The sequence below is a fragment of the Mauremys reevesii genome, linkage group 3 (assembly GCF_016161935.1).
Source record: "Mauremys reevesii isolate NIE-2019 linkage group 3, ASM1616193v1, whole genome shotgun sequence".
Taxonomy (NCBI): domain Eukaryota; kingdom Metazoa; phylum Chordata; order Testudines; family Geoemydidae; genus Mauremys; species Mauremys reevesii.
In genome coordinates, this window is record NC_052625.1 from 83,907,125 (window position 1) to 83,932,450 (window position 25,326).

The 25,326-nt window shown below is 40.8% G+C and overlaps 1 protein-coding gene across 14 annotated transcripts in view; it reads left to right on the forward strand.

Moving 5' to 3' along the window:
* The window catches only part of WDR27 (WD repeat domain 27), a 197,687-nt gene that overhangs the window by 21,082 nt on the left and 151,279 nt on the right, over positions 1-25,326 (forward strand). For all 14 annotated transcript variants that reach the window (XR_005595768.1, XR_005595769.1, XR_005595770.1 and 11 more), the window contains 8 exons: positions 2,630-2,681; positions 3,366-3,436; positions 4,434-4,548; positions 5,229-5,361; positions 13,531-13,634; positions 14,058-14,125; positions 18,561-18,694; positions 24,583-24,665. Coding sequence is in view for 11 of the 14 variants with exons in the window: in XM_039528789.1 (XP_039384723.1) it covers positions 2,630-2,681; positions 3,366-3,436; positions 4,434-4,548; positions 5,229-5,361; positions 13,531-13,634; positions 14,058-14,125; positions 18,561-18,694; positions 24,583-24,665 (760 nt within the window). In the remaining 3 variants the exon portion in view is untranslated. The remainder of the gene's footprint in view (positions 1-2,629; positions 2,682-3,365; positions 3,437-4,433; positions 4,549-5,228; positions 5,362-13,530; positions 13,635-14,057; positions 14,126-18,560; positions 18,695-24,582; positions 24,666-25,326) is intronic.

Below are 25,326 nucleotides of genomic sequence, written 5' to 3' on the forward strand. Positions count from 1 at the left end.
GCTACAATGTTTCTCCCGCAGACATCACTTGCCTGCTACATCGATTTTAATATCTCCGCCTCTGTGAGAGGCGAGTGCTTAAATTAGGTCGATGCAATGGCAGTGTAGACCCTGCATTGCTCACCTACCAACTGCCCAGTTGAGCATGCCAGCTATATGCTCCAAACTCGCTCCTGCCTGGACTGCACGGGAGGTGGTGGATCTCCTCGGTCCATGAGGAGAAGAGGCTGTGCAGGCACAGCTCCGATCCAGCCATAGAAATGTGAACATTTACGAGCAGATCACTCGGGGCATGGGGGAGAAGGGCTACAAGAGGGACCTGCAGCATGGCGTGTGAAAGCCAAGGAGGTGTGGCAGGTGTACCAAAAGGCAATGGAGGCAAGAAGTCACTCTGGTGTGGTGCTGCTGTAGGCTGAGCTATAGATTATGGATAGGGCTTCATGTCTGTCACAGAGGTCGTGGAATTCACGGATTCACTTAATACTCCATTCAGCTCCTCAATACTTGGGGCTTTCCATTAGGCCATTTATATGTTCAAAGTTCACAAGCCTGAAGCCTTATGCTAACTAAGGAGGCTAATGTCTTTCAGGATACATTTCCTGCCATCATTTCTGAATATAATAAAGCCCTATATGCTACAGTCCTCCCTTTGATAGGTTCGTTAACAATGACTTTATCACATAAGTTTAGAGTCTACCCCTTTGTTTAAAGCCATGCTTTTTACATAACACACTAGATACAAGTAGAGGAGAATTGCACCCTGCCAAATTAGTATATGTGTATATGTGCCTTTGTCATGTAACAAAATTTTGACCCTGTGACCCTGCACTTCATTTGACCAAATAATATATTTTTGATAATTGGTTATTACAATCCTGGACTTTTCAGTATCCAGTATTATTCACTATATGTCAGCCTTCTGATAAGAGCCTCTTACTTGGTTAGCCTGAAAGGCTACCAACGACGATAACGATGGATTCTGTTGGTACCTTCCTTCTGGCCACACAGCGGTGTGTTCATCTCAAACATATTGTATCTGCCAATGTACTGATACCCCTTTTCAGAACAACAGGCCATCGGTGGAATTTTCCCCATTTGGGTGATAAACTACCAGAGGAGGTACATTGATGGATTCATTGTAGACATTGTCTTTTTAAGAAGACCTATTGGATGGATGACCCCAAGTGACCAAACACATCCTTACCAGATTGAACACGACAAAGAGGCTTTGGATGGGAGACACAAGGTTTTGCCATGATGTAATCTTTGCTCACTAATTAAAACTCTTATTTAACTGTGTCACAGACCCCATACCTGATTGGTAGCAGTCTGGCATTACAAGCTTCCACAGAGCGGTCACCACTTACTTCTCTGCTGTCAGTGGAGCTCTCATTTTAGTGTCACTGCGCCAGAGGGCTGGGGTGAGCTCTTTTCACACTTCCAGGAAAGTGGCCTTGCGCATCCCAAAGTTCTGCAGCCAGTGTTCGCCATAACGATGTGATCCTACCAGTCAGTGCTTGTTTCTTTGGACAAGAACTGACACTCCACTGTGTTCAGCTGCTCCATGACTGCCAACAGCAACCAGGAATTGTTTCTTTCCATGGTTTCCAGCAGGGCTATTTGAAAAGAATTGTCATATTCTGCATGGTGACTCCTCTAGCGGCTCTGGAAATACTGCAGAATCAGGCGCGTGGTGTTTGCAATAGTGAAGAACTGCGCGGGATTCATGCTTCAGTAGAGATGGTGAATGCGCGGGTTTGATAGGCTTTTGAAAACAGGCACGAAATATGGGCTGTAGAACAGTGGGATAGCTACCCAAGGTAGCTCTCTGTATCAGTGAAAGCACTGCTGGTGATGATGTGCTCCACCGACACAAGGACCGTAGCATAGACATGCACAACCAACGTATTTTCTGTGGTGGCTGTGTGTTGACTTGACTTAACTGAGTCGACTTAATTTTTCCAGTGTAGACATGCCCCTGAGTGTTCTAGTGAAAATTGTTTTTTGATTTAGCTGAGTTCGGAAACTTTGAAAATTGCCTTTAGCAGTAAAATTTTAACCATAACGTGCTATGTCATTTCTTAAGGAAGCTTGTGACTTGCATTTGTGCATGGCTAGCTTAGGCTTTGTCAGCACCCAAAAGTTGTACTGGTTTTAACTAAATTGTTTTAGAAACTGGTTAAATGCTGCAAGTTCCTTGTGTGGCCACTCCGAAATCAGTTTGAAAGTCTTTATGTTGATTTAGATTAAGGTGATGAGGATCTGACATAAGTTAAATGATATAAAGCATTCTTAAACCCATTTAAATAGTGCTGTCCTCTTGTGTGGATAAAATTTATTTAATCAGTTTCTAAAATGATTTAGTTAAATTTGTCTACACACACGTTTTACCAGGCTTAAACTGTGTAGTGAACAAATGCATCTCATAAGCAGTATGTTGAACAGAACCCTGTCTAGTCACTGCCTTTTTTAATGTCTGTATTTCTCTAGATTCATCACTTGATGTAGATTTATAGTTTATCAGTTTGCAATGTTTTACTTTTTACTTCAGATATAATTTTTTCTTATAATTTTATTTTTCATAATTATCTAAATAAATATTTACATTTTAATGTATGTTTTTCCAAAGGTTTGGGACTATTGTACTGGATTGCTAATATACCAATCAGCAGTGTTAACAGGTATGGTTTTCTTTCTTTGTATGCCTGCCTTTGAAAGGAAAGCATCTTTCACACTAAGAAAAAAATGTGTCCACCTTTGTGGGTTGATATACTCAAAATAGCAGTTAGCCAGTAAGTACTAGGGCCTTAATTTGCAAATCTGAAGTCGGTGGGAACTACAGCATCCCTGAAAATATGGATTTAGTGACAAGTTAGAAATTTTTGGCCTACTTGCATAAAATATAACTTGCCTAACTAAAGGTATTGCATATGCACATTTTATCTGTGTTGGTATTAGTGACATGCTTGAATCAGTGCCGTCTCATTTAGTACATGTAGGTATTTTATGTTATACTAGTCCCCATTATATCTGAGCACCTTGTTCTTGTCATTCCTCAGATGCTATGTATGGCACAAAGGAATCTTCCCATTTTGTGTGCATACTGTAATAGCTTTTACATAAATGCTGTGTTAATATTTTCTTAGGAAAATCACAATACATAGCATTTCCATGTTATTTATGCTCATTTTTATTCTAATTAGGATACACACATGATGAAAAGAGCTATTTTTTGTTTTCTTTTACGATAATTTGAGAAGGCACATTAGCATGTGCTTATGGCCCATTGACTGAATTGGCACCATATTTTTAAATATAAAATCTGATTTATGTGTATTATAAAAATAACTCCATTTTTTTAACAGCATTTCCTTTGCTAAGTCTGTTCATTGATGAAGAAAATAAACAGATTATTACAGGATGTGCTGATGGGCAGGTGAGAATCAAGCAAATTCTGTAAATATTATTTTTTGTCAAAATATCAAAACATTTAGGAACATCCGGTGTATCAGGAAGTGTCACAATTTCTGTATTTGGAATTGTTACAAAGACAACTTTAATTAGCATAATTCACTGCTCTAAACCTTAATTTTGATTACCGATAGCATAGAACTGATCTTTAAAACTAAATGGAAAAACTTTTCTAAATACGTTGGTAAAGCTGTTTAAAATCACATATTGGTAATAGAATATACTGTGTATGCAGACTGAGAAGTTGCAAGTTTCTTTAAAATGAGGTGTGAAAATCAATTAATTTTTTTATTTATTGGCCAATCAGCATAACTTTCAGTCTAAGCTAGAAGTATATGGGCTGGGAATCCTTGCAAATTGAGATCTGTGGTAATCTGTAGTTTAGTCAATCTTTAAGATTGTTTGTTTTTAAAAAACATATTGCTATAGCCATAAAATGCTTTATTCACCCACTGCACCAGTTCAGAGGAGTGTGGAGAAAATGAAAAGCTAGACTGTTGTAGTGTCTAGAAAGAGTAAGCAATAAAGGACATATATGAGCCAATGAGATATCACATGCAAGTTTCCAAAGGTTTCTGTAACATTTTATAATCATTTCAAAAAGATGATGGGGGAGATTTTCAAAGGTACAAACAGCAGTTAGACACCTAACTTCCATTGAAAGTCAATGGGGATTAGGCGTCTAACTGCCTTCTGGCTTTGAAAATCTTTAATCACATGTTAAAACACGAATACATGTGATTGACTCTTTGTGTTATAAATTCTGCACTTGTGATGTTAAAATTTCCTAAAATCTGCTGTTTAAGCAATGAGATGCTCCATTGTGAGGGGTAAATAGTATTAATTTGTTATTTACGCTGATAAACTTGAGACAAAACACTAAATATTAACTCCACACTGTGCATGAGTGTTATCAGTATAAAAAAGCTGATGCTGTGACTGATTCTGTCCTCCTCCTTCAGCTTTGGATCTTCAGTTTGCTCAGTGGACACCAGTACCGTTGTGTGGTACATATAAACTTAAAGAAAGAGCGAGATAAATTCTACAGCAAAACCGGAAAATCTAGACAACAATTAGGTATTGTGATGTTTCTAGAACACTTTTCTATGTTATGCTTTAATTCATATTGTATGCTACTGAATGTATTCTCTTTATAACCACCATTAGTTGAATTCTGCCCTCAGATTTTCATGTACAACTCTCACTGTATTCAATAGGAGTTAAGCCCGTGTATCTAGGAGGACAAAGCTTGCCCTTTGTTTGTGTATATCAAATGCTGTACTTTGTGGATTAGATACTGTTCTGTTTGAAGTCAGTGAGAGGTTTACCAGAGGCTTCAAAGGAGAGCAGAACTGGGTCCTGTTGAGTTATTCATTGCATGTATAACTGGAATAAACATTTGTTAATTCCTCTGAAAGTTTTAAGCATCTTTATTTTTGCTATTTGCTTTTCCTCCCACATCAGTCTCTCTGCGGCATAGTGACTGTTTCCATCTGATAATGACAGGACTAGGTTTCTGAGACCAATCACTCTAAAATAGCAAAATAGAGTGGCGTTGTTCCAGAGAGGGATGAGGTGTTTCTAGTGTGCTGGCTCTGGTATTCCCATCTGCTAGAGCAAAGTCCTCTAAATGCGATCCCTCTTCATGCCAGTACGTTGTGCCACCACTGTGCTAACCTTTTTACTTCTTTATTCCATTTCAGTCACTTTTGATCCATTTCACTAGTCTGATAATAGTCTATGTCTATCTTCTTTAGATCAAATACAGAAGTTTTCTAAGCTGTACAGCACAAATGACATGAGACCAGAAGAAACAGTGGAAACAACATTGCCAGTCCTCAGAATTGAACACTGTGACCAATCAATAAATTTAGGCAAAGAAGAAAAGTTGTAAGTGCAATAAATTATCATTGACTATTTGGCTGAAAACCATGTCCAGCAATTTGATTTTGGCTCTCAAATTACTTTGACTGCAAGCTATTCTAATTTCATGATACAATAGTAACATTAATTGGTTCGTTCAGTGAGATGCAAGCTCTAGTAATTTATTCTTACTTAAGCAGAATATACAAAATTTACAAAATACAAAATTAGCTTCTACTCTGAAAAGTAATTTTTTTTTAAAGAGGTATTGTGAGATTCCATTTTTATGATCTCTCTGTTTCCAAATCAACAGTGCCCTGTTAGATGTAAAAAGTTCTTTTCTTTTTAATGTGCAATCTGCACTGCAAACTCATCTTGGAATCTAAGGTAAAAAAACACATTAATAAATAAAATAAAAACAACAACATTTAAAAAGCATCGATCGTGGCCACTTATAACAGTGGGCATCGTGGCGTCCATGGTCCAGGCTCCCACTAGCATCCCATGCTATCTGCCCCTCCCCCCCCAGTCCCAGCCCTATCCCATATCCCACCCAATGATGCCTGATCCCATTTTCGGGTTGAGATCATGGGTTCTCTTGGGTGGGGAAAAAATCCGCTCCTTGGGCATGTAAAGCTCGCCCCTCCATCCCTTTTCCCCCTTTTAACTGGGCACAAGCAGCAGACATTTTTTTGCCTTTTGAGCTTCATTGCCTTTGCTCATGGTGTTGTGATGCTTTGCTAGAGCCTTCTGTTCTGTCAGACTGAGCATGCAGTGCAGCGCTGCAGCAGTTGTGTGGCAGATGCGCATGCATTTGCAGCAGCTGCCATCATCCATAATGCATGCTATACCATTGCACCATCAGCTACCAGGTAAATTGGTACTAATCCATTTGCTGTCATGCATGCCTGTGCATTCATCCTTTTGCTGGGCGAAAAACTTGCTGGCTGCTCTTAGCCAAAGTCCATCCTCAAAATTCTAAATCTAAAAAAAGAATAATCCTCCCCTGATATAAAAAAGTCAGAAGTGCCTAGAAGAAGACAGAAGAAGAAGGAGAGAGAGACCAAGAGAGCCAGAACCAGAGTCCTGCAGTGTCACCAGGCCATTGTCATGTGCTGAGATGTGCTCCTTGCACACTGTGCTCCCCAGCCTTTTTTTCCACTTCACCTTCATTCCCCCCTGTAGCATTGTCCCCAATGGTGTGTGGAAGATAACATGTGTGATGTAATATAAGACACAAGAATAGATAGAATAGATGCAGCCTCCAGGATATGACAGTGGCAGCCTCCAGCCAGACAGAGGAGTGAGGAGTGTGGAGAGGAGGGGGAGGAGAGGAGGAGGAAGGGCCAGGGGCACTTCTTATCTTTCTCATTTCTTTAGGGGGGGGGGGTGGGGGCTGATGGAGCTCAGCCCCTGTTGCTATGATGATGGATGACAGCAAATCCTACCAGGAAAACCTACCAAAAACCAACCAGGCCCAGGACTGACTGACCGATGCTGATGTTACTAGCCGCATGGTTACCAGCACTGCCCACTGCCTGCCAGCTGATGGATGTGATGATGGCATTATTGCACCATCAGCCACCCATGGCGGGGGGGAGCCCATGTGTAAGGGAGGAGTGATGTGCTGTGCAGTCTGCACCATCCGCAGCATTGCAAACAGTGGTAAAGATACAAAAATAAACAGTCATTTTTTTTGACTTTGTTTGGGAAGTGTGTAAAATTGGGTGCGTGGCCTAAATTGCCCCCCTATGCACTTTTTTTGCTGTTTTGAGTTATTTGGAGCTCAGCCAAGAATGCAAATGCTTTTTTTCAGAATGCTTGGATTGAGTCTCCAGTCCAGAGCATGGTCCCATTTTTTTCTTCTTTTTTTTTTTTGTCACGCACGCTTGCGCCCGCGCGCGCTGCCTGCTCCCTGCCCTGCTATCTGTCTTTTCTAATTTTTTAAATTCTTTTCTGTTTTTTCTGATTCTGCCTGATAGCTGATATTGCCTGCCCTTACCGCCCATCCCATCCGTGTCCGCTCTGTCTTTTTTGCTTTTTTTTTTTTTTTGATTTGCATTTTGATCGCCCGGAGCCACGGAGGCTGGCTGGGCAACAAAAAAAAAAAAAAAAAAAGTTCTTTTCCTTTCTACTACCCCTGACCTGCTGACCCGAGTTTCCCATCAGGGTCCAGCTGCTGCTGCTGCTGCTGCGGATAGCCAGCCCGAGGATCAAGCCAATACCCACCCCACACCCTATATGTCCGATAATATACTATGTTTATACCGATCTCTCGTCTACTCCTCGGAGGACAGAGTTTTAAAGGCCATTAAAATAAATATATGGTGCCTCCTAGTGTGTGCGGTTGTGTTGTGGCGTCGGTTTTTTTTTCCGCTAAACCGGTTTAAACGCCTAGTGTAGACCAGGCTTAAAAGTCATGCTTGGTTCTTTCCTTCTCACGCATTGCTGACAGTGAGAAAAGTTCTCCAGGCCAAACGGTGCCCATGGCAACACTTGTATAATCTCATTGCTGTCAATGGGGCTGTAAAGGTGTAACTCACTGGCCTTGCAGTTGGACTCTATAAACTATTTTGTTGATGTACAAAAAGGAATAGAATCCAGCTGCCTCTCTGATAGTTCTGTTTTCTCTGCCGCGTTACCAGGAGTGAAAGTAAGCTTTTGCTAAATTTCATCTCTAAGGTTTGCAGCAAAGACTCTGAATACAGAGAGGGAGCACATCTGTGGAGTAAGAGGGTGCCTCCTGGACACAGTATGTAGAATTCAACCACACTTAAAGGGCCTGAGGCAAATTGGAAAAAGCAAGACAATAAGTAATAGTCAAGATTGCTACTCAGGTTCTCCCTGTTTATGCCAAAAATGTTCATGGGTCAGATCTGTTGTAACCTTATGTTTCACCTATGCTGCAGTACGTAGGAAAGGTCAAATTAAAGATGAAGAGGCAGCCTAACTTAATTTCTTCTGTCAGTTACAGTCATATTCTTAATGTTTGTAAGTGTAGCTTTTTATTTCATTACCTTTCTTTTTTTTAAAGAACTTTTCCATCGACATCCCACTGAAATTGATTGAAAGTGATTTAATTACTGCTGTGGTTGTACATTGATGTAATTTAGGTTGACTTAATTTTGTAGCGTAGACTTGCCCGGAGGGTATTAAGTTCTAACTAAGCTTGAGGTTTTTTTTATAAAAGAAGTCATATGCCTATTAAAGTCTAAATATATTAGGACAACACTGTAAGCTTTATCAACCAAACTCATGATAGTATCTCAAAACGATATCAGGCGTGACAATCCTATTTTCCATAAAACCGTGTTGACTGGCATTAATTATGCTACCATCCTTTAATTCAACTGTTAGTGTCCCATAGTGGACTTTCCATGATTTTTGCCTTGGATTGATGTCAGACTAATTTGCCTATGATTCCCTGGGTCGTCCCATTTTAAATATTACTATAACATTAGCTTTTTTCCAGTCCTCTTGAACTTATCCAATGTTCAACGATATGTTAAAATTGGCAATAATGATTCAGAGAGCTCTTTGGCTAATTCTTTTAACATTCTTGGGTATAAATTGTCCAGTCCTGCTGATTTAAAAATGCCATGGGAAAAGCATCTCTCTAGCCACAGGGCTTTGCCCTTGCCAAACTTCAAAGATCTGCAGTGAACAATGGAGGTATTACAGCTTCAAAACAAACAAACAAAAAACCCTTACAAGATTATTATTATTATTATTTATTATTTATTTTATTTTTAATGTTAGGCAATCTAAATATAGGGAGTTCTACCAGATTTCCCTATAAGAGCTAATATTACACAGTGGAGGTTTGTTTAGTTGTTGTATTACTTTCACTATACTGGTATAGTTGAAATGGTATAACTTCCCTAATGTGGATGCAGTGGGTAGGTCTATACTTGCAGCACATGCAAAATATAGACATTGCATGCCCAGCTAGAATGTATATAAACAGCAGTGTAGATGGTGAGGTATGGCTTAGGTGAGTAGAATGCCCTACACATCTGAACCTGAGGGTATGTATCCTACATAGCTCTCTATATGCCCAAGCAGTGCCTCCCAGGTCTAGCAGTGGAGTGTTACGTGCCTCCCCCATGCTGGAGCCTTTTCCCACTACTGGAGTCTTTCACGGTGGTGGGGAAAGGCTCCGGCAGCTCCTCGCTGCTAGAGCATTTCCTTATTGCCTCCCCCCTGTTGGAGCATTTCACTGCCACAGAGAGCTACACACTACAGTGAGTGAGGATACAGCCTGCATTTCACTGCGGTGTGTACATACACCACCACAAGTGTAGACAAGGTCACAGTTTTACCAGTATAAAAGCATATGTACCAGTATCGCATATTCTTGTGTGGGAAGGGGAATAAAGTATAGCAATATAAGACACCTTTATACTGTTATAACTGTGTCAATTAAACGGGTTGTACCATTATAACTGTTTCAGTTAAAAGAAAAAAATAATAAAATTACACTCCTAATGAAATAGCTAGACTGGTACAAAGATTGTTTGTGGACCAGGCCTAGGAGACCCCTGCCTCGTCTTTTATTGGTTGATATTCAGGTGACATTGTTCTGGGCATGTATATTGTTTTGAACATGTAAAATGTCTAACTCCCCTATGTAATATGAAAATTGCTGATTAAAGTAATCTATCATATTGAATATCAGGGTATTAAAAACTTCTTATAAAGATTGAGGGCCTAATTCTCCTCTCAAAATCTTTGTAAATCAAGAGTCTGTCAACTGAAGTAATGGAGTTTCACCAGCATGAAACTGGTATGAGATCAAAATCAAGTCCCATATGTACAGTGTTCACTTTTTATAACTGAATAACATAGCTGCTAATTTAAAATCATTTTTTAAAGTAGAAGTCCACACATGCTAAGGACTGAGCAGTAAAAGCATATTTTCTAGCTAGAACATGACAGAAGCATCAAAAACCACAAATAAAATGATATTTTCCTGCTCTAATACTTAAGACAGGATCTGACTGTTTTTAAAAAAGAGAAACTGTACATCTGTGGTGACAATTTGCATACCAAACATTAGTCTCGTGCTTTTCCATTTCTTCACTTCAACTCTTGAGCCCTTATTTCATAAGCAGTACTTAAAACATCTATTGATTTTTATATGGAATAAAATTTTTAAAAAATGTTGATCCGGGTGTTTGTTTATTTTGACGTCAGAACATTGTTAGTCTTTGTCATAAACAAGTTTTTATATTTTTCCTAAGCACATTTCTCATTCTTTGGGATTATTGCCTCGTAGTTCAATTATAGCTCTTTCCATAAGAGTAGTGGCTGAAATTGCAAAAGATCAGTCTGGTCCCTTGCCATCGAGTAGTGGATTTCATTTTATAAAATTTCCAGTGATACTGCCTTAACACACATGTGGACATTCTAGTTTTGTTCTAGCTTTGTTACGCTGGCATTTTCCTTAATTCATGCGAGTTCTCCTCTTCTTCTCATATCCTGATTATGTCCAAAGATATCTTTAGTTAAATTATCTTTGCTGGGTTCACGTTATAGGTGGGTAAAATTAAGGGTATATACAAATATGCATAGTGTTTGCATATATTCTTTTTATATAGAGATTTTACATTGTTCCTCGCAATTATTGCAAAATGCAATAATTTGAAAAAAAAAATTACATTTGTTTAGCACTGTCAAGTGGTGAAATTGTATTCTTTATTTTAAATTCCATTTTAAACCCAGTTTGGTGCTCTTACCGCCCCTCTACCACACACTCTGGTAGTGGCACAAGAAGGGGAATAAACAGAGAGCAAATGCTGATAATTTTTTTTTAAAATAGATAATAACAGGCCAGATTCAGTCATCCTTATTCGTGTTGAGTAGTATTTTACCGAACAAGTAGTCTCAGTAATTGGTGTTAGAACACCGTTCAGTCTTTCAAGTTCTTTCATGGTTGCCTTCTGTTTTTTCCTATAATTTTGAACTGGGTCTTGGAACATCATTTTTTTCCCCCTGACTTTATTACTAAATTTTCACTGATTACATCTTAGACTTTTAATTATTGAAGTATTGGAAAACTGTACAATCTTTTCTCAGCCTTCCTTTTAGGGTCTGATAGAAAACCCATTGATGTCAGTGGAAAGATTCCCTAAGCTGGTTGGCTCTGGATCAGATTCTTAATGAGTGGTGCTGAAGGAACTTATGGTTTACTCTGAAAAGCAAAAGGATAAGTGCAGATCTGACAAAGCACCCAGTCTGGAAGAAACACTGCTATTAAATCTTCAATTTCACGTGTAAAAATGTATGTTAGTGAGGAAGAGAGTGGTCCACAAAGATCCACCAAAAAGATGTGCATTTTGACTGCATTGCTTCGATATTATTGGAAGAATGAGAGAACCTGGAAAAGTTTGGGATTTTACTAAGAAGGGTTTGCAAAATATTTGAGAACTTTCTGCAGGAAAATATTTTCCCCATAGGGTATAGTTCTTGCCCCTATTTTATTTGGCTATTACAATGCAAATATGACAACTTTCTGTACTCCTTAATGGGTCTTGCATTTATTGTGGTTCACTAAAGTGTGTGCAGCAATATTAATACTTAAGAATTATTTGTAAATGTACGTTACATGTACATTGAAAATATCCTAAATATTAAGCAAAAGAATTCAGGAAATTTGGCAGAGCACCTTATAGTTGCTTGGTAAGAACAAATCATGACAGGATACTAGATACAGTATCTGATTTAGGGAGTAATGCCAGGACTATTGGTCACAGGATCAGTGGAGATCAGATAGGTTGTGTACTAGAAAACTGTGTGAAATAGAAACTGGTGGTTGCCTGCTGTTTTATTAACCTCTTATTAGTCTGACAGTAGCATTCACAAATGTCTATTAGGTAAACCTGTTTAGAAACTGAAATTCCTGTTGTGCGAGGAATTCCAAAATGTCTCTATATATTTTTAAGAATCAGAACAACAACAAAAAAAACCCAGACATTTTGAAACTTCCTGCAGAACGAAATCCCCTAATTTGGTTTTAAATAAATTGAAATGACATTTTGTTTTGACATTATCTACATTTTATTTCAATACTGTCAAAATCATTTGGTTTTGACTGTCAATTAGACTTTAGTTATATATGTTTATAATATAAAAGTCAAAATGTTTGAGTATTTTGACATGTCATAATATAAATGCTTATGATTATATTATATATTTTTATATAAATTGCTAACTGGTAATTAGTGCTGTAATGGCTACTTGGTATTCAAATTAGTAATTGATATTCTAATTGTTTTTAATTGGTACTTGGTTTGTTCAACCGGTATTCTACCTGGTCACTTGTAATGGGTCTAACTGGTATTTTGTTTAGTAATTGATAATTTTCTGTTATAGTTGGTATAATATAGAAAAACAGGGAGCTAGACAGCTAGAATTCTGGGGCAGCCTGCCTGCTAGGTGGGCAGCTGGGGTGCCGGGCAGCTGGGGAGCCAGGCAGCATGCCCACTAGGTAGGCAACTGGGGCGCAGGCTAGCTGGGGATCCTAATTTTCTGCCAACCTGCCTACTCAAGTGGGCAGGCCAGCTTGCCAGCCTATCTGGCTTCCACTGAATATGTTGACGGAACTGGCATGTTTCCCTGGAACATTTCAGTTCCATCAAATCAACATTTTCCAGTGGAAAATTTCTGACCGCTTCTACTCTTAGGATGTCACTCCACCAGATGAGAAACGGGCCAGTCATAGTAATCGGAGTAGGAGGAAGTCTTCAAAATGAAAATACATTAGTAGAAATCTTAGAAATACAAAAATATTACCACACTGTAACTGTTATATTTCAGAAATTGTAGTAAATGTTGATTCACCACCATAAAAGAAACAAATACTTTTTCCCATTCAACTTTTCTGTTCGCTTGTACTGTATTATGATTAGTTTGGCTTCTCTCTTTCAGAACCTAAACATTTTGAGCCATTACAGAAAATCATAAATATTTCTGTTCTTCTCAAAGCCTGTCAACTTTTTCTAATTTACTTGTATTTTCAAAAAAATCTCCATTTAACATTGTAATGCCCAGTTTCATTTTTTTGGGATGCAATTTTTCTTTGTTTCTGTGGTGGTGGAATGGGGAATAGATTGCTTGAACAAAGCAGTTTGTGTGTATCTTAAGTAAGAAAAAGGAAAACCTACAGATAACTCTTTTTCTTCTATTTACAATTAGTTTTCCTGCTGTAAATGCCAGATGTTTGTGGATAGGAAGCTCTACTGGTTTGTTCATAATTAACTTGGCAAACTTTGAATTAGAAGCTGTTTTACATTATAAAGGTACGATCACAAAATATTTACAATTTGATATGATTCATAAGTATTTATTTTTTTCCCTCTGATCTGATGTGAATGATATAAGTATTGGTATATAAAAATGGTTGCCAGGGCTCCTTATCAATATGTGGTGTTAATTCACATGCTGTCTCTTTTCCTAGTTGTGCTGATCAGTTGCACTAGCACACTGTTATGTAATGATTAGTAATGAATTTGCATCTAATTTTATAATTTATTTATGATTATTAGACATAAGGGCTTTGTTCATGTTGCACTTCTACTGATGTAAACTGGGAGTATCTTTACTGAAGACAATGGAGTTACACTGGTGTAAAATTAGTACAGAAGTGATTTGCACCCAATATTTTCTGATTTAATTTCCTGTTATAAAAGGGACAATACAATTTTACAATTTTTCTGGTAAAGATTACAGTGGCCTCACCATTAAATTTGCTGGATCATGCGCATTAATGAGGAAGGCAGTTAATGGGAAGGTAAGCACACAATTACTATGTTTGTTTAACAAGTTATTAAGTATTCAGTAACTTTCAGGCGAACAGTGCAAATACTGTTCAATTAGTTTTAAACTTCTCTGCTTTTATTTTCTAAAGTTTTGTGATCAAAATGTTGAAAGCATGCTGAATAAATTTTTGTTTTCCTTGCTGTGAATTGTATAGTACTCTTTACTGAAGGTGGTTGATGATTCTACTGTATAGTCAACGAGTAACTTTAAAATCCCCACCACATATATACTATTATTAGTAACAAAAATCTATTTAGATTTTTGTAGTTTTTGGTATGAACCTCAGACAGTTATGAGGTTCATACCAAATGAGGCAGGTGCAGGTGCTCTGGTGGGGAAGAAGATATAAGAAGTCTTTCTCTCTCTTTCCTAAGCAGGGCCAGCCCACAACATTTTGGCACCTGAGGTGGGGAGCTCAAATGATGCCCCCATACCCCCTCGCTTGAGCCAAAACTTTGAAAGGTCTCAATTCTGCCTATTCTACTCCTCTCCATGGTACTGCTCTGCTACCTACCCCAGTAAAGGAGAACTAACAACTTAAAATTTTTGAACAAGGCATTTTAAGTAACACTTAACTTTCAAATGCCTGAACAGCAAATGTAACTTTTTTTGTCTGCATAGTAAACACTGGCATTTTTATCTGTTTGAATAATCAAAGTGGTGCTTTCTGTGCCTTCTTGGTTGCAAAGATCTGAACTGCTTTCTGAAGGTCCACAGTCTGGGCCAGCTCATGCTCTATTGAGATGGTTGCAAGGCCGACCAGCCTCTCCTGTGTCATTGTGGAGTGTAGATGTGTTTTTATTAGCTTCAGCTTGGAGAAGCTGTGTTCTCCACTGGCAACTGTTACAGGAAGTGTTAGAAGTATGCGCAGAGCAACAAAAGCATTTGGAAAGAGGGTGGTCATCTTATTTGTGCACATATATTCCAGAACAGTCTCTGGAGTTGATCCTGCTGAAATGTATCTTGAAAGGGCCTTCAGTTCATCACCTAAATCACTCGCATCAATATTGCGCATGTCATCATGTGCCAACACTGTCTCTAGTGCCCTGCATTGCTGGTGTAGGTCTTCTTCAGGTATAGTGAGGAGTTTTGGAATATCATACAACATCCCAAATATACTGCTGTGTTCCTTGAGCTGCATGAAACATTCTTCAACTGACTGTATTGCACAATCTAGCACCTGGTTAAAGAATTCAACTTTGAATTGTTGTTTGGGGTCTCTTATGGGATTATCCTGTGCCTCATAATCAAAATGTCGTCTTTGGTGACTCTCTTGTATTCTTGCATGGGTGGGAAAATAGCTTCAGTGTGAAGTTCCTCTTCTGTGCACTCTGCAGAACGTTTTGAAATCCCTCATCTGACCGGTAAGACTGTAGGTATGACTTTGCTTTGTCCAGTTGTTCCATTGCTCCAGATATATCAAGGTCAACACCTTGGAATCTCTTGCTTACAACATTTATTTCAAACAGTATGTCATGCCACAACACTAAGCCACACAGAAATTTGAAGTTATGTATGTTTCTGGTGATTCCATTTCCCTCTGCCACTGTTCTCCCACGAACAGTTCCTGTCATAGCATTATCTTCTATAATGGCAATTATGGCATCATCTATCTTCCCAATTTGGTGTTTGATATGCTTTATCACCTCCACTCGACTTTCCCATCATGTGGCACTCAGTGGTTTCAGTGTCAGAGAGGATGTTCCCGGATGTTGCTTCAAAATTTGCCATTGATGAGTTGTTGCAGAGAAAAATACATAGATGCTTTGAATTACATTAAAAAATTCAGCAGCTTCACTAGAAGCAGATGCTGCATCACTGACCACCAAGTTCAATGAATGAGAACTGCATGGGACAAAAAAAGCTCAAGGGTTTAACTCTGGGATCCGTGTCTGCACTCCTCTGTTCTTTCCTCTCATGTTGGCACCATTATCGTAGCCCTGACCTCTCACGTCAGCTATCGCAATTCCCATATCTTCCAGCTTTTTAAGAAGCACATTTGTCATACCAACTCCTGTAGTATCATCAATGTCAATAAATTCTAGAAAATACTCTCTGACAATCACCATTGCAGGGACATTTTCACTAGGTTCTGTTGTTGTTACAAAATGCACCATTAAAGTCATTTATTTCATCTGGCTGATGTCAGGTGTGCAGTCCAGAATAACAGAGTAATATCTTGCTGACTTCAGATCTGCCACAATCTTCTGTTTGACTTTTGTTGCCCGTAACTGTATGATCTCATTTTGGATTGTTTTTCCAAAGTAGTGGTGTGTGTACATTTCTTGGGTGGTGACTCTTCTTAGATACTCCTGGAGTACAGCATCAAATTCAGCCATCAGCTCCACAATTTTAAGGAAGTTTCCATTGTTTGGCACATACAGCTGATCTGAAGTGCCACGCAGTACTAGGTTTTGGGTAGCAAGCATTCTCACAATGGCAATGAGCCTTTTCAGAACATTTTGCCAGTAAAGAGACTCTGATGCAATCTTCTTTTGATGCTGATCATCTATGGTGGCCTTTAACCTTAGTCTCATATCAAGCTCTTTCCACCTATGGAATGCTCTCTGGTGATTTACTGTCTTCTCATGGCATGCCAGATTTCTAGCCACATTTTTCCAGTGATTTGTTCCTGGAGAACCCAATGTGGCTGGAACGTTAGACTGGAACAGTTTGCAACAAAAACAGTATGCAGCATTCTGGGTTTTTGAGTACATAAGCCATGGCCTCTCCACTTTGTCACCATTGGGGATTTCACACCAGTAATGTGTTGGATGGAAACTTCTATTTTCATTGTCTTTGGGGAACATGAAGTTTTTCACTTGCTGTGGCCCATGCAGTACAAGGAAGTCCCTCAGGTTACTGTTCAAGCGGGTCCACAGTCCTGGATCATCTAGACTTAAGGAACTAAACTCAGCAGCAGCTGTTTCTTGCACCTCCACCACGCTCTTCTCTGATCTACACTTTTCTTCAGGAATTTGCATGGTTACATCCATTTGAGATGGAGATATGAATGTTGCAGTAGCTGCCAGGTCACCTGCATTCTGACTAACTGGAAGATCAGGCATCTCCTCACCATTCACATCCTCAATGGGGCTGGAAGGCTCCCCGTGAACATCTGTGTCTATGTATCTCAGGAAAGCTCCTTCCTGCTTAGATAGAAAAGCTTCCTTTGCTTTCTTTCTTTTTCTGAATGCTGCCCCAGAAGGGTGTTTTCGTCTTTCACTCATGACTGCTGTTCTGTGCCAGCTATAGTGGCTCTCAACACTCAGTTGAAGGGGACAAATAAGCAGGCTGGTAGCAAGGCCTGAGTGAGGGACGATATCATCAGTGTTTTAAGGGCCTCGCTAGCTTCTGCTACTTCAGTTGACTGCCTGTTCTCCTCAAGTGGGTTCAGGGAAGCAGCAGGAAACAGGAAGCAAACTGAGAAGCTGGTGTTAATCAGGCCAGGCTCCTGGGGGTGCTAGAGAGGTACATAAGAGGCTCCTCCTCTCTCTCCCTGCAGCTCCTGCTGCTTTCTGTTATTCCCTCTCACCTTTTCTCCTGCCTGCCTGTTGTGTCTCTTGTGCCCTCCTTCCTCCAGCACAGCTCTCCACCATATCTGTGCATCTAGAGCAGAAAGAATACATATGCACCAGCAGCAGACACAATTTTCTACACTCTGGGTCCTAGTGGCGCCGCCGTCCCCCCCACCCCCCAGTCTGACACCTGATGCGGCCGCCTCAGTTCGCCTCATGGTAAGGCCAGCCCTGTTCCCAAGCAAGCTGCAGGGCAGGATTCCTCCCAATCCTTTTGAGAAAGCTCTGAAAGTTATTTGATAGTGTGGCAGCTTGTGCACCACATCAAGAAAGCATGACCTGTTACTTAGGGCATGTGAGTTTTTCCTGCTGGTATGGCCTATTTGCTGCAGTGCTTGTTGCCCACAGGACTGTGAGCTGAGCCAAGGGCCTTATTCCTACTTAAAAACAAGAGCGTTTTTGTTTTAAAGATGACTTCTGCTCACTCATCCCTTCAGCCCAGGATCTTGATATAAATTGACTTCCTTGAAGACCTGAGGAATTTCCTCCTAGATACACTTCCTTTTCATGCTACTTTTGTGGTATCAGGATTGTAGAGGGAGTTAGAGTTCACACTTCACCCCAGGTATGCAGGCCAGTTTGTGAAGCAATTAAGTTCCTTAACCAGTTTGAACATATGTTTAGGAAGACAATGCTGCCCTCCTGAGTACTGTTTAACCCTTTGTTAGATGGATTAGATCCACCCGAATAAAATCAGTTACTGGTTTATGAGCAGTTTTCGGAATGGCATTGAATAATCCCCCACTTTCTGCTGTCAATAATGTTTATCTAGAGTTATAGCTTAATTTGAAGTGAGGGGAATGTTACATCATGGTCTTGTCACTGCAGGTTTTCTGCTTGCTTACTTCGATGTTTGAAAATACGATTGCTTTGCTGGAGATTAACCTTGCTGCTTTGATGAGATCTCAGCAGAGTGATTTTCTCTTATGTGGAAAGGAGAAGAGGCTTTCAGTTATTGCAAGGTATGGGATGGTTTCAAATATTTGATGGTTCTAGTAGTGTTCCCATAGGTGCTCCACTTCAGATGTGTTTATAGTCCATGAACCTTTGATCAGAGATTTTTTGTTGTAGAGCCCGTTTGGCCCATGCGTGCACCCTACACATCCTCTTGCTCGGCACTAAGACTACATAGGGCTGTGCAGTCAAACCACCCTGAGTTCCTTCTCTGCTGCTTTGTCCTGAGACAGATTGTTAGTGTGCTTTTTCTGTTCAAAACTACAAACTAATTACCCATCCTACTTACCTATACCTAATGAGCTAACTAGCTTGTTTTTTGAAGGGTTAGTCTCAATTCCTTCCCCCCTTCTCCTGAGGAGAAGGGGAGAAACCTTCTCAGATCACTGTTGCTCTGGAGTATGCCAGGCTCTCTAGGCTTCAAACGGTGCCTCTCTTGCCAAAAAGCTCTACCGGTCAGTGCATCCGCTACTTGGAGGAGTCTTATGTCCCTCAAAAGTGCTCTGTTTGCTCTGCTTTCCTAGCTCTGCCTGTAAAGAATTGAAAGATGAGACACTGACTCTTAATGGTGGAACATTCTCTCCATTCAGTATCAGATCCAGACCAAGACCTTCCTCCGGCCATCAGTTATAAGATTGGGGTACTCCATCCATTTTTGCTCCCTTCCTGCTGTCCTCTCCCCTCATCCCCTGTTGCTCATCAGGGACCCCTCTCACGAGTCATTCCTAAATCAGGAAGTTGACTCCCTTCTGCATATAGGAGCGATAGAAAAGTTCCAGTTCAGCACAGAGGGGAGGGGGCTTCTAATCCAACTGTTTCCTGGTCCTGAAAAAAACGGGGGATGGAGACCGGTTTTAAATCTAAGACTCCTAAATAACTTTTTGAAATCTCAAAAATTCAAGATGGTGACTCTCACAGTGATAATTCCATCATTGTAACTGGGGTATTGGTTGTCGACCCTTGATGTTCAGGACACCTATTTTCATATCACCATTCATCCATCTCACAAGCGATTCCTTTGCTTTTTGATGATCAAGATCACTATCAGTATTGAGTGCTCTCATTTGGTCTCTTTTCTGCCCCCAGGGTGTTCTGGAAGATGTTAGCAGGGGTTGCAGCTTACCTCGAACAACTGGGGATAACTATATGTCTGTGTCCTGAACATCAACATAGGTGTCCTGAACATCAAGGGTCTAGATGACTGGGTATTCAAGGACCAATCTTCAGTGAGGTTCTTTCTGCTGTAAGGATGGCAAGGTCCCTGTTCTGTGAGCTAGGATTGCAGATCAACATCAAGAAATCTATTTTGACCCTGGTGCAATGGGTAGAGTTTATAGGGGCCTCCTTAGATGCAATATCAGTCAGGGCTTACCTGCCCACTGTCAGGTTCCTGATGTTAACAGCTTTAATCTCAAAGATTCAAATCAGCCCACAGACATCAATAAGAAATTTTCTTCAACTGCTCAGACACATGGCAGGATGTACCTTTGTGACACTTTGTGCCAGGCTACACCTTCAATGTTTCCAGGGCTGGCTCAGGACTGTTTATACTCCAAACACAGTCTGAGCAAGCTGGTGTTGGTCCCTTGTCAAGTTTGTGATTGTCTCGGTTGGTGGAAAGACCCAAACAAGGTCTGTGTGGGAGTTTCAGGACTACAAGTGAGAGTTGGACTCTCAGATACTCAATCAAATCTTTGACTTGAGGAGTTCCAGATATAGATCATTGCCAACAAGAAGTGCAAATGACTTTGTTTGGCGGGAAGGGTGCTTAGACTATCTCTCACTGGGAGATGCCTTTCTTGTTCTGTGGACAAGAGGCTGTCTCTGATACCTGTGCTTCTGAGGGTGGTAAACAAAATCAAGCATGATAATGGCAAGATCATAGTAATAGTTCTGACATGGCCCAGACAGACCTAATTCACCTAACTGTTTGTCAGGCAACGGCTCCTCTGTCCATTCCTCCTCTTCTCTCTCATGAAGCAAGTCGGCTGTTTCACCCTAACCCGAGGATCCTTCATCTCAAAGATTGGCTTCTCAATGGTTCATGGGAATAGAGACTTCATGTTCTGAGGAGGTACAACAGGTATTATTGAACAGTAGAAAAGATTCCATGAGATATACTTAACTTCACAAGTTGAAGAGGTTCAGCATTTGGTGTGTTCAGAGACATTTTCCACCTGCTCACTCATCCTTCTCAATATTTTGGACTACCTTACAGAGTTTAAAAAGACAAAATTATGTACAAGTTCTATCAGGGTACACCTAGCAATTATAACAGCCTCTCATTCTTCAGTTGAAGGATTTCAGTTTTCGCTCATCCCACAACTGAGAGGTTTCTCAGAGGATTGCAGAACCTTGTCACTCAAGTTAAGGAACCCACTCTAATTTGGGATTTGAATCTGTACTTAAATGCCTTATTAATCTTCCCTTTTGATTCAGTGGCTACCTCTTCCCTTATTAATTCTTCTACGAAGATGGCCGAAGGGTTGGAGAAATAGGGGCTCCAATGGCGGGCCCTCTGTTTATAGTATTTTTCAAGAACAAAGTTTCCTTATGTCCCCGTCTTAAATTTTAATCAAGGTGTCATATGAGCTTCATATTAATCAACTCGTACATCTTCCCATCTTTTCCCCAAAACCTTGTCAGTCCAGGGAGGATGCTTCATTACAAATGTTGGATGTTAGGAAGGCATTAGCCATTTTTCTGGGCGGAATCAGGTAATTTAGGAATTCACTCAGACAGTTTGTGTCCATTGCAGTTAGGTCTGAAGGTTCAGTTTTCACCCAGAGTCTCTTGACTGGGAAACTTCTGATTGTGCTGTATCATGTTACAGATCATCTGACATTCAGCCTCCTTCTAGGGATTTGGTCCATTCCATGAGCTCTCTCTCTAACTCTATGGCCTTGCTCAAATGTATTCCTATTCTGGACATTTTCAAGGCTCCAACTTGAACTTCAGTATATACCCAATATACCCAATATGTTCCTTTTCCAGACATTATGCTGTAGTCCAGTCTTCAAGATTGGATGCTGCCTTTGGGAATGCAGTCTTATCGGTCTTGGATGTGGCGCTGAAGCCCCATCCTCAACCTGAGACTACTGCTCAGTAGTCACCTGAAGTGAAGCCCCCTGAAGAAGGAGAGGTTACTCACCCTGTGCAGTAACTGGAGTTCTTTGAGATGTGTGTCCCCACGGGGGTTCCGCTACGTGCCTCCTTCCCCTTTTGCTTCAGCGATTCCATTGAGGACTTTGCGGTTGAGAAGGAACTGAGGGCATTTTGACTGTAAAGCCCTTTATAGCTTCAGTCCAGGGCACAAGGATGTGTAGGGCAAATGTGTGGGCCGAACAGGTGGTACTACCAAATATCTCAGCTCAGAGGCGCATGGGGTGTAAACACACCTGAAATGGAGTGCCTGTGGGGGAGACACATCTGGAAGAACTCCAGTTACTGCACAGGGTGAGTAACCTCTCATTTTTTCTCAGTGTACAGAACTATGGATTTGTATTCTAAATCTGAAACACACAGATTAAAAAACATTAGAGATTCTATTGTTCCATGATCACATCTTATTAATTTACTCATTTGCCTATCACTGTAAAATGCTGTAGTTTAGCTAATATGTGGGTGAAATCCTGAAGTCCTTGGCAGACCTTCTGCTGGCTTCAGTAGGGCCAGCATTTCACCCATACTGTCTTTGGACTCTGCTCATTTATTTGAATGCTAACTGAAATGAATTGGGTTTTTTAAAAAAAATCTTAGAGCAAGAGCAGGCAAACTTTCTGGCCTGAGAGCCGCATTGGGTTTCGTAAATTGTATGGAGGGCCGATTAGGGGAGGGGGTCCTGGCCCGGCCCCCACCTCCTATCTGCCCCCCTCCCTGGGACTCCTGCCCCATCCAACCCCCCTGTTACCTAATGGCCCCTCTGGGACCCCTGCCCCATCCACACCCCCTGCTCTCATTCCTGATGCGCCCCCCCTGGGACCCCTCCCCGTCCAACCACCCCTTCTCCCTGTCCTGTGACTGCCCCTGGAACCTCTGCCCCTGACTGCCCCCTGCTGCCCCATCCAACCCCACTCCTTCCTGACTGCCCCTGGGATCCCTGCCCCCATTCAACCCCCTGTTCCACCCCCAACCACCATCCACCCCCCTGCTCCCTGCCCCCTTACTGTGCTGCCTGGAGTACCGGTGGCTGGCGGCACTACAGCTGCGCCGTTCGGCTGAAGCCGGGCCACGCCGCCGCCGCCGCCACCACCACACAGCACAAAGCACTGGGTCAGGCTGGGCTCTGCAGCTGCGCTGCCCCAGTAGCGCGCTGCCCCAGGAGCTCACAGCCCCGCCACCCAGAGCATTGCACTGGCGGTGGAGCGAGCAAGCTCAGGCTGCAGGGGAGGGTGACAACAGGGGAGGAGCTGGGGGTGAGCCTCCTGGGCCAGGAGCTTGGGGGCCAGGCAGGGCAGCCCTGCAGGCCATAGTTTGCCCACCCCTGTCTTAGAGTAATGTTTTGGGAGTCCTAATCTTAGGCCAGGTTTGGCTGTGCCTGTGTGGTCCTTGTAACACCATACATTTGGGGTAGACTTAGCATTTTGCAAAGTGCAAATTTAAAGAATGCACAGTTGACTAATTGGTATTTCTCTGTCTCTATCTGATAGCCAAAAATATAACTTATAGTATCCTATTCTAATATGAAGATCGTATTGTGACAGGTCAGATCACAGAAAACCCCTTGGGAACTGACAACTGATGTGCTGGGATGAGCCAGGCACGCTAGCCTGCTACAAACACAGACCCAGGTCTGAACAACTTCCCCCAAAAGCTACAGGCTTAACTGAAAACAGCTTAAGAAGTGTTCCTGTCTCCAGCACTCAGATGCCCAGCTCCCAATGGTGTTCAAACCCCAAATAAATCTGTTTTACCCTGTATTAAGCTTATCCAGGATAAACTCATAAATTGTTCACCCTCTATAACACCGTTAGAGAGAGATGCACAGCTGTTTGACCCCTCCCCCCCAGGTATTAATACATACTCTGGGTTAATTAATAAGTTAAAAAGTGATTTTATTAAATACAAAAAGTAGAATGAGTGGTTCCAAGTAATAACAGACAGAACAAAGTGAATTACTAAGCAAAATAAAATAAAACACACAAGTCTACTCCTAATACAGTAAGAAGATGAATACAGATAAAATCTCACGCTCAGAGATGTTCCAATAAGCCTCTTTTACAAACTAGCCTCCTTCTAGTCTGGGTCTAGCAATCACTCACACCCCGGTAGTTACTGTCCTTTGTTCCAGTTTCTTTCAGGTATCCTTGGGGTGGAGAGGCTGTCTCTTGAGCCAGCTGAAGGCAAAATGGCGGGGTCTCCTAAAGGCTTAAATAGACTTCTCTTGTGGGTGGAGACCCTGTCCTCTCTCCTATGCAGAATCCAGCTCCAAGATGGAGTTTTGGAGTCACATGGGCAAGTCACATGTCCATGCATGACTCAGTTCCTTACAAGTGGCAGCCATTACTTACATGCTACCTTGAACGCCACCAGGTACACTTCTTATGTGGATTGGAATCTTCCAAGGTTCCCTTGTCTGTTAAGTGCTTCTTGATTGGGCACTTAACTTGCAAATTACTTTCTTAAGAAGCTGACCAAATGCCTTACTAAGGCTACTTAAAATCAAACAAGCACATAGCCAATATTCATAACTTCAAGTACAAAAATGATACATGCATACAAATAGGATGAATATATTCAGTAGATCATAACCTTTGCAGAGATATGTTACATGGCATATGTAGCATAAAACATATTCCAGTTATGTCATATATACATTCATAAGCATATTTCCATAAAGCATTATGGGGTGCAATATCACATGTATCTAATCAATTTTGTTGATTTTTATCTTTAGTTGCTCTCTGTTGCCAAATTCTCCATTGTGTACTGAGTCTTTCAAGAAGGAAAGCTGCAAACCTACCAATAAAAAAAAACTTGGTAAGTGTAAACCAATCTTAAGGTGAACACTCAACATACAAATTCTTCATAATATTACCTCGTATAGCTAACTAGTGCTATATCTAGTCAATATATTATTTTCGTTGTCAACTTGTAAGTTGCATTATATTTTCAATTCTATGCTTTATTTAGTGCTACTTTCCTTCCTTAAAATGTAGTATAAGTGGTGTTCTTTAAAAAATTAAACTTTTGAGAACTTTCTGTAGTGAATGTGGAACCTTTGATTATGTGTCATGGCATTCACACCAAGGAGTTAGATAAAAAACATGAAATACTGTTGCTGGCAGATTGCAACATAACACTATTTTATTCCTTGGAATGATAACTTGCAAGATCCCAAGAACAGAGAGACAAAGCAGGCTGGTTCCTAAAACAGAGAGCACAACTCACCTCACCTACTCTAGTTGTCTGCTTGCAAAATTGACTGCTTTTGGGTCTAGTTTTGTACACTTTCCTACAGAGTGGTCTAGTCTACAAGTAGGATGAGGACCCCACCTTGAAATTTGAAGTGAGAGTCTACAATTTAACAGAGTTTTCAGTGCACCACACCTTTTCAGTTTGCACATGTGATTCAAGTTAGTTAGTTTGCTCTTTTTCCAAGGAGATTTACTATAATTTTCAGTATTGTCTTCTTTAAATT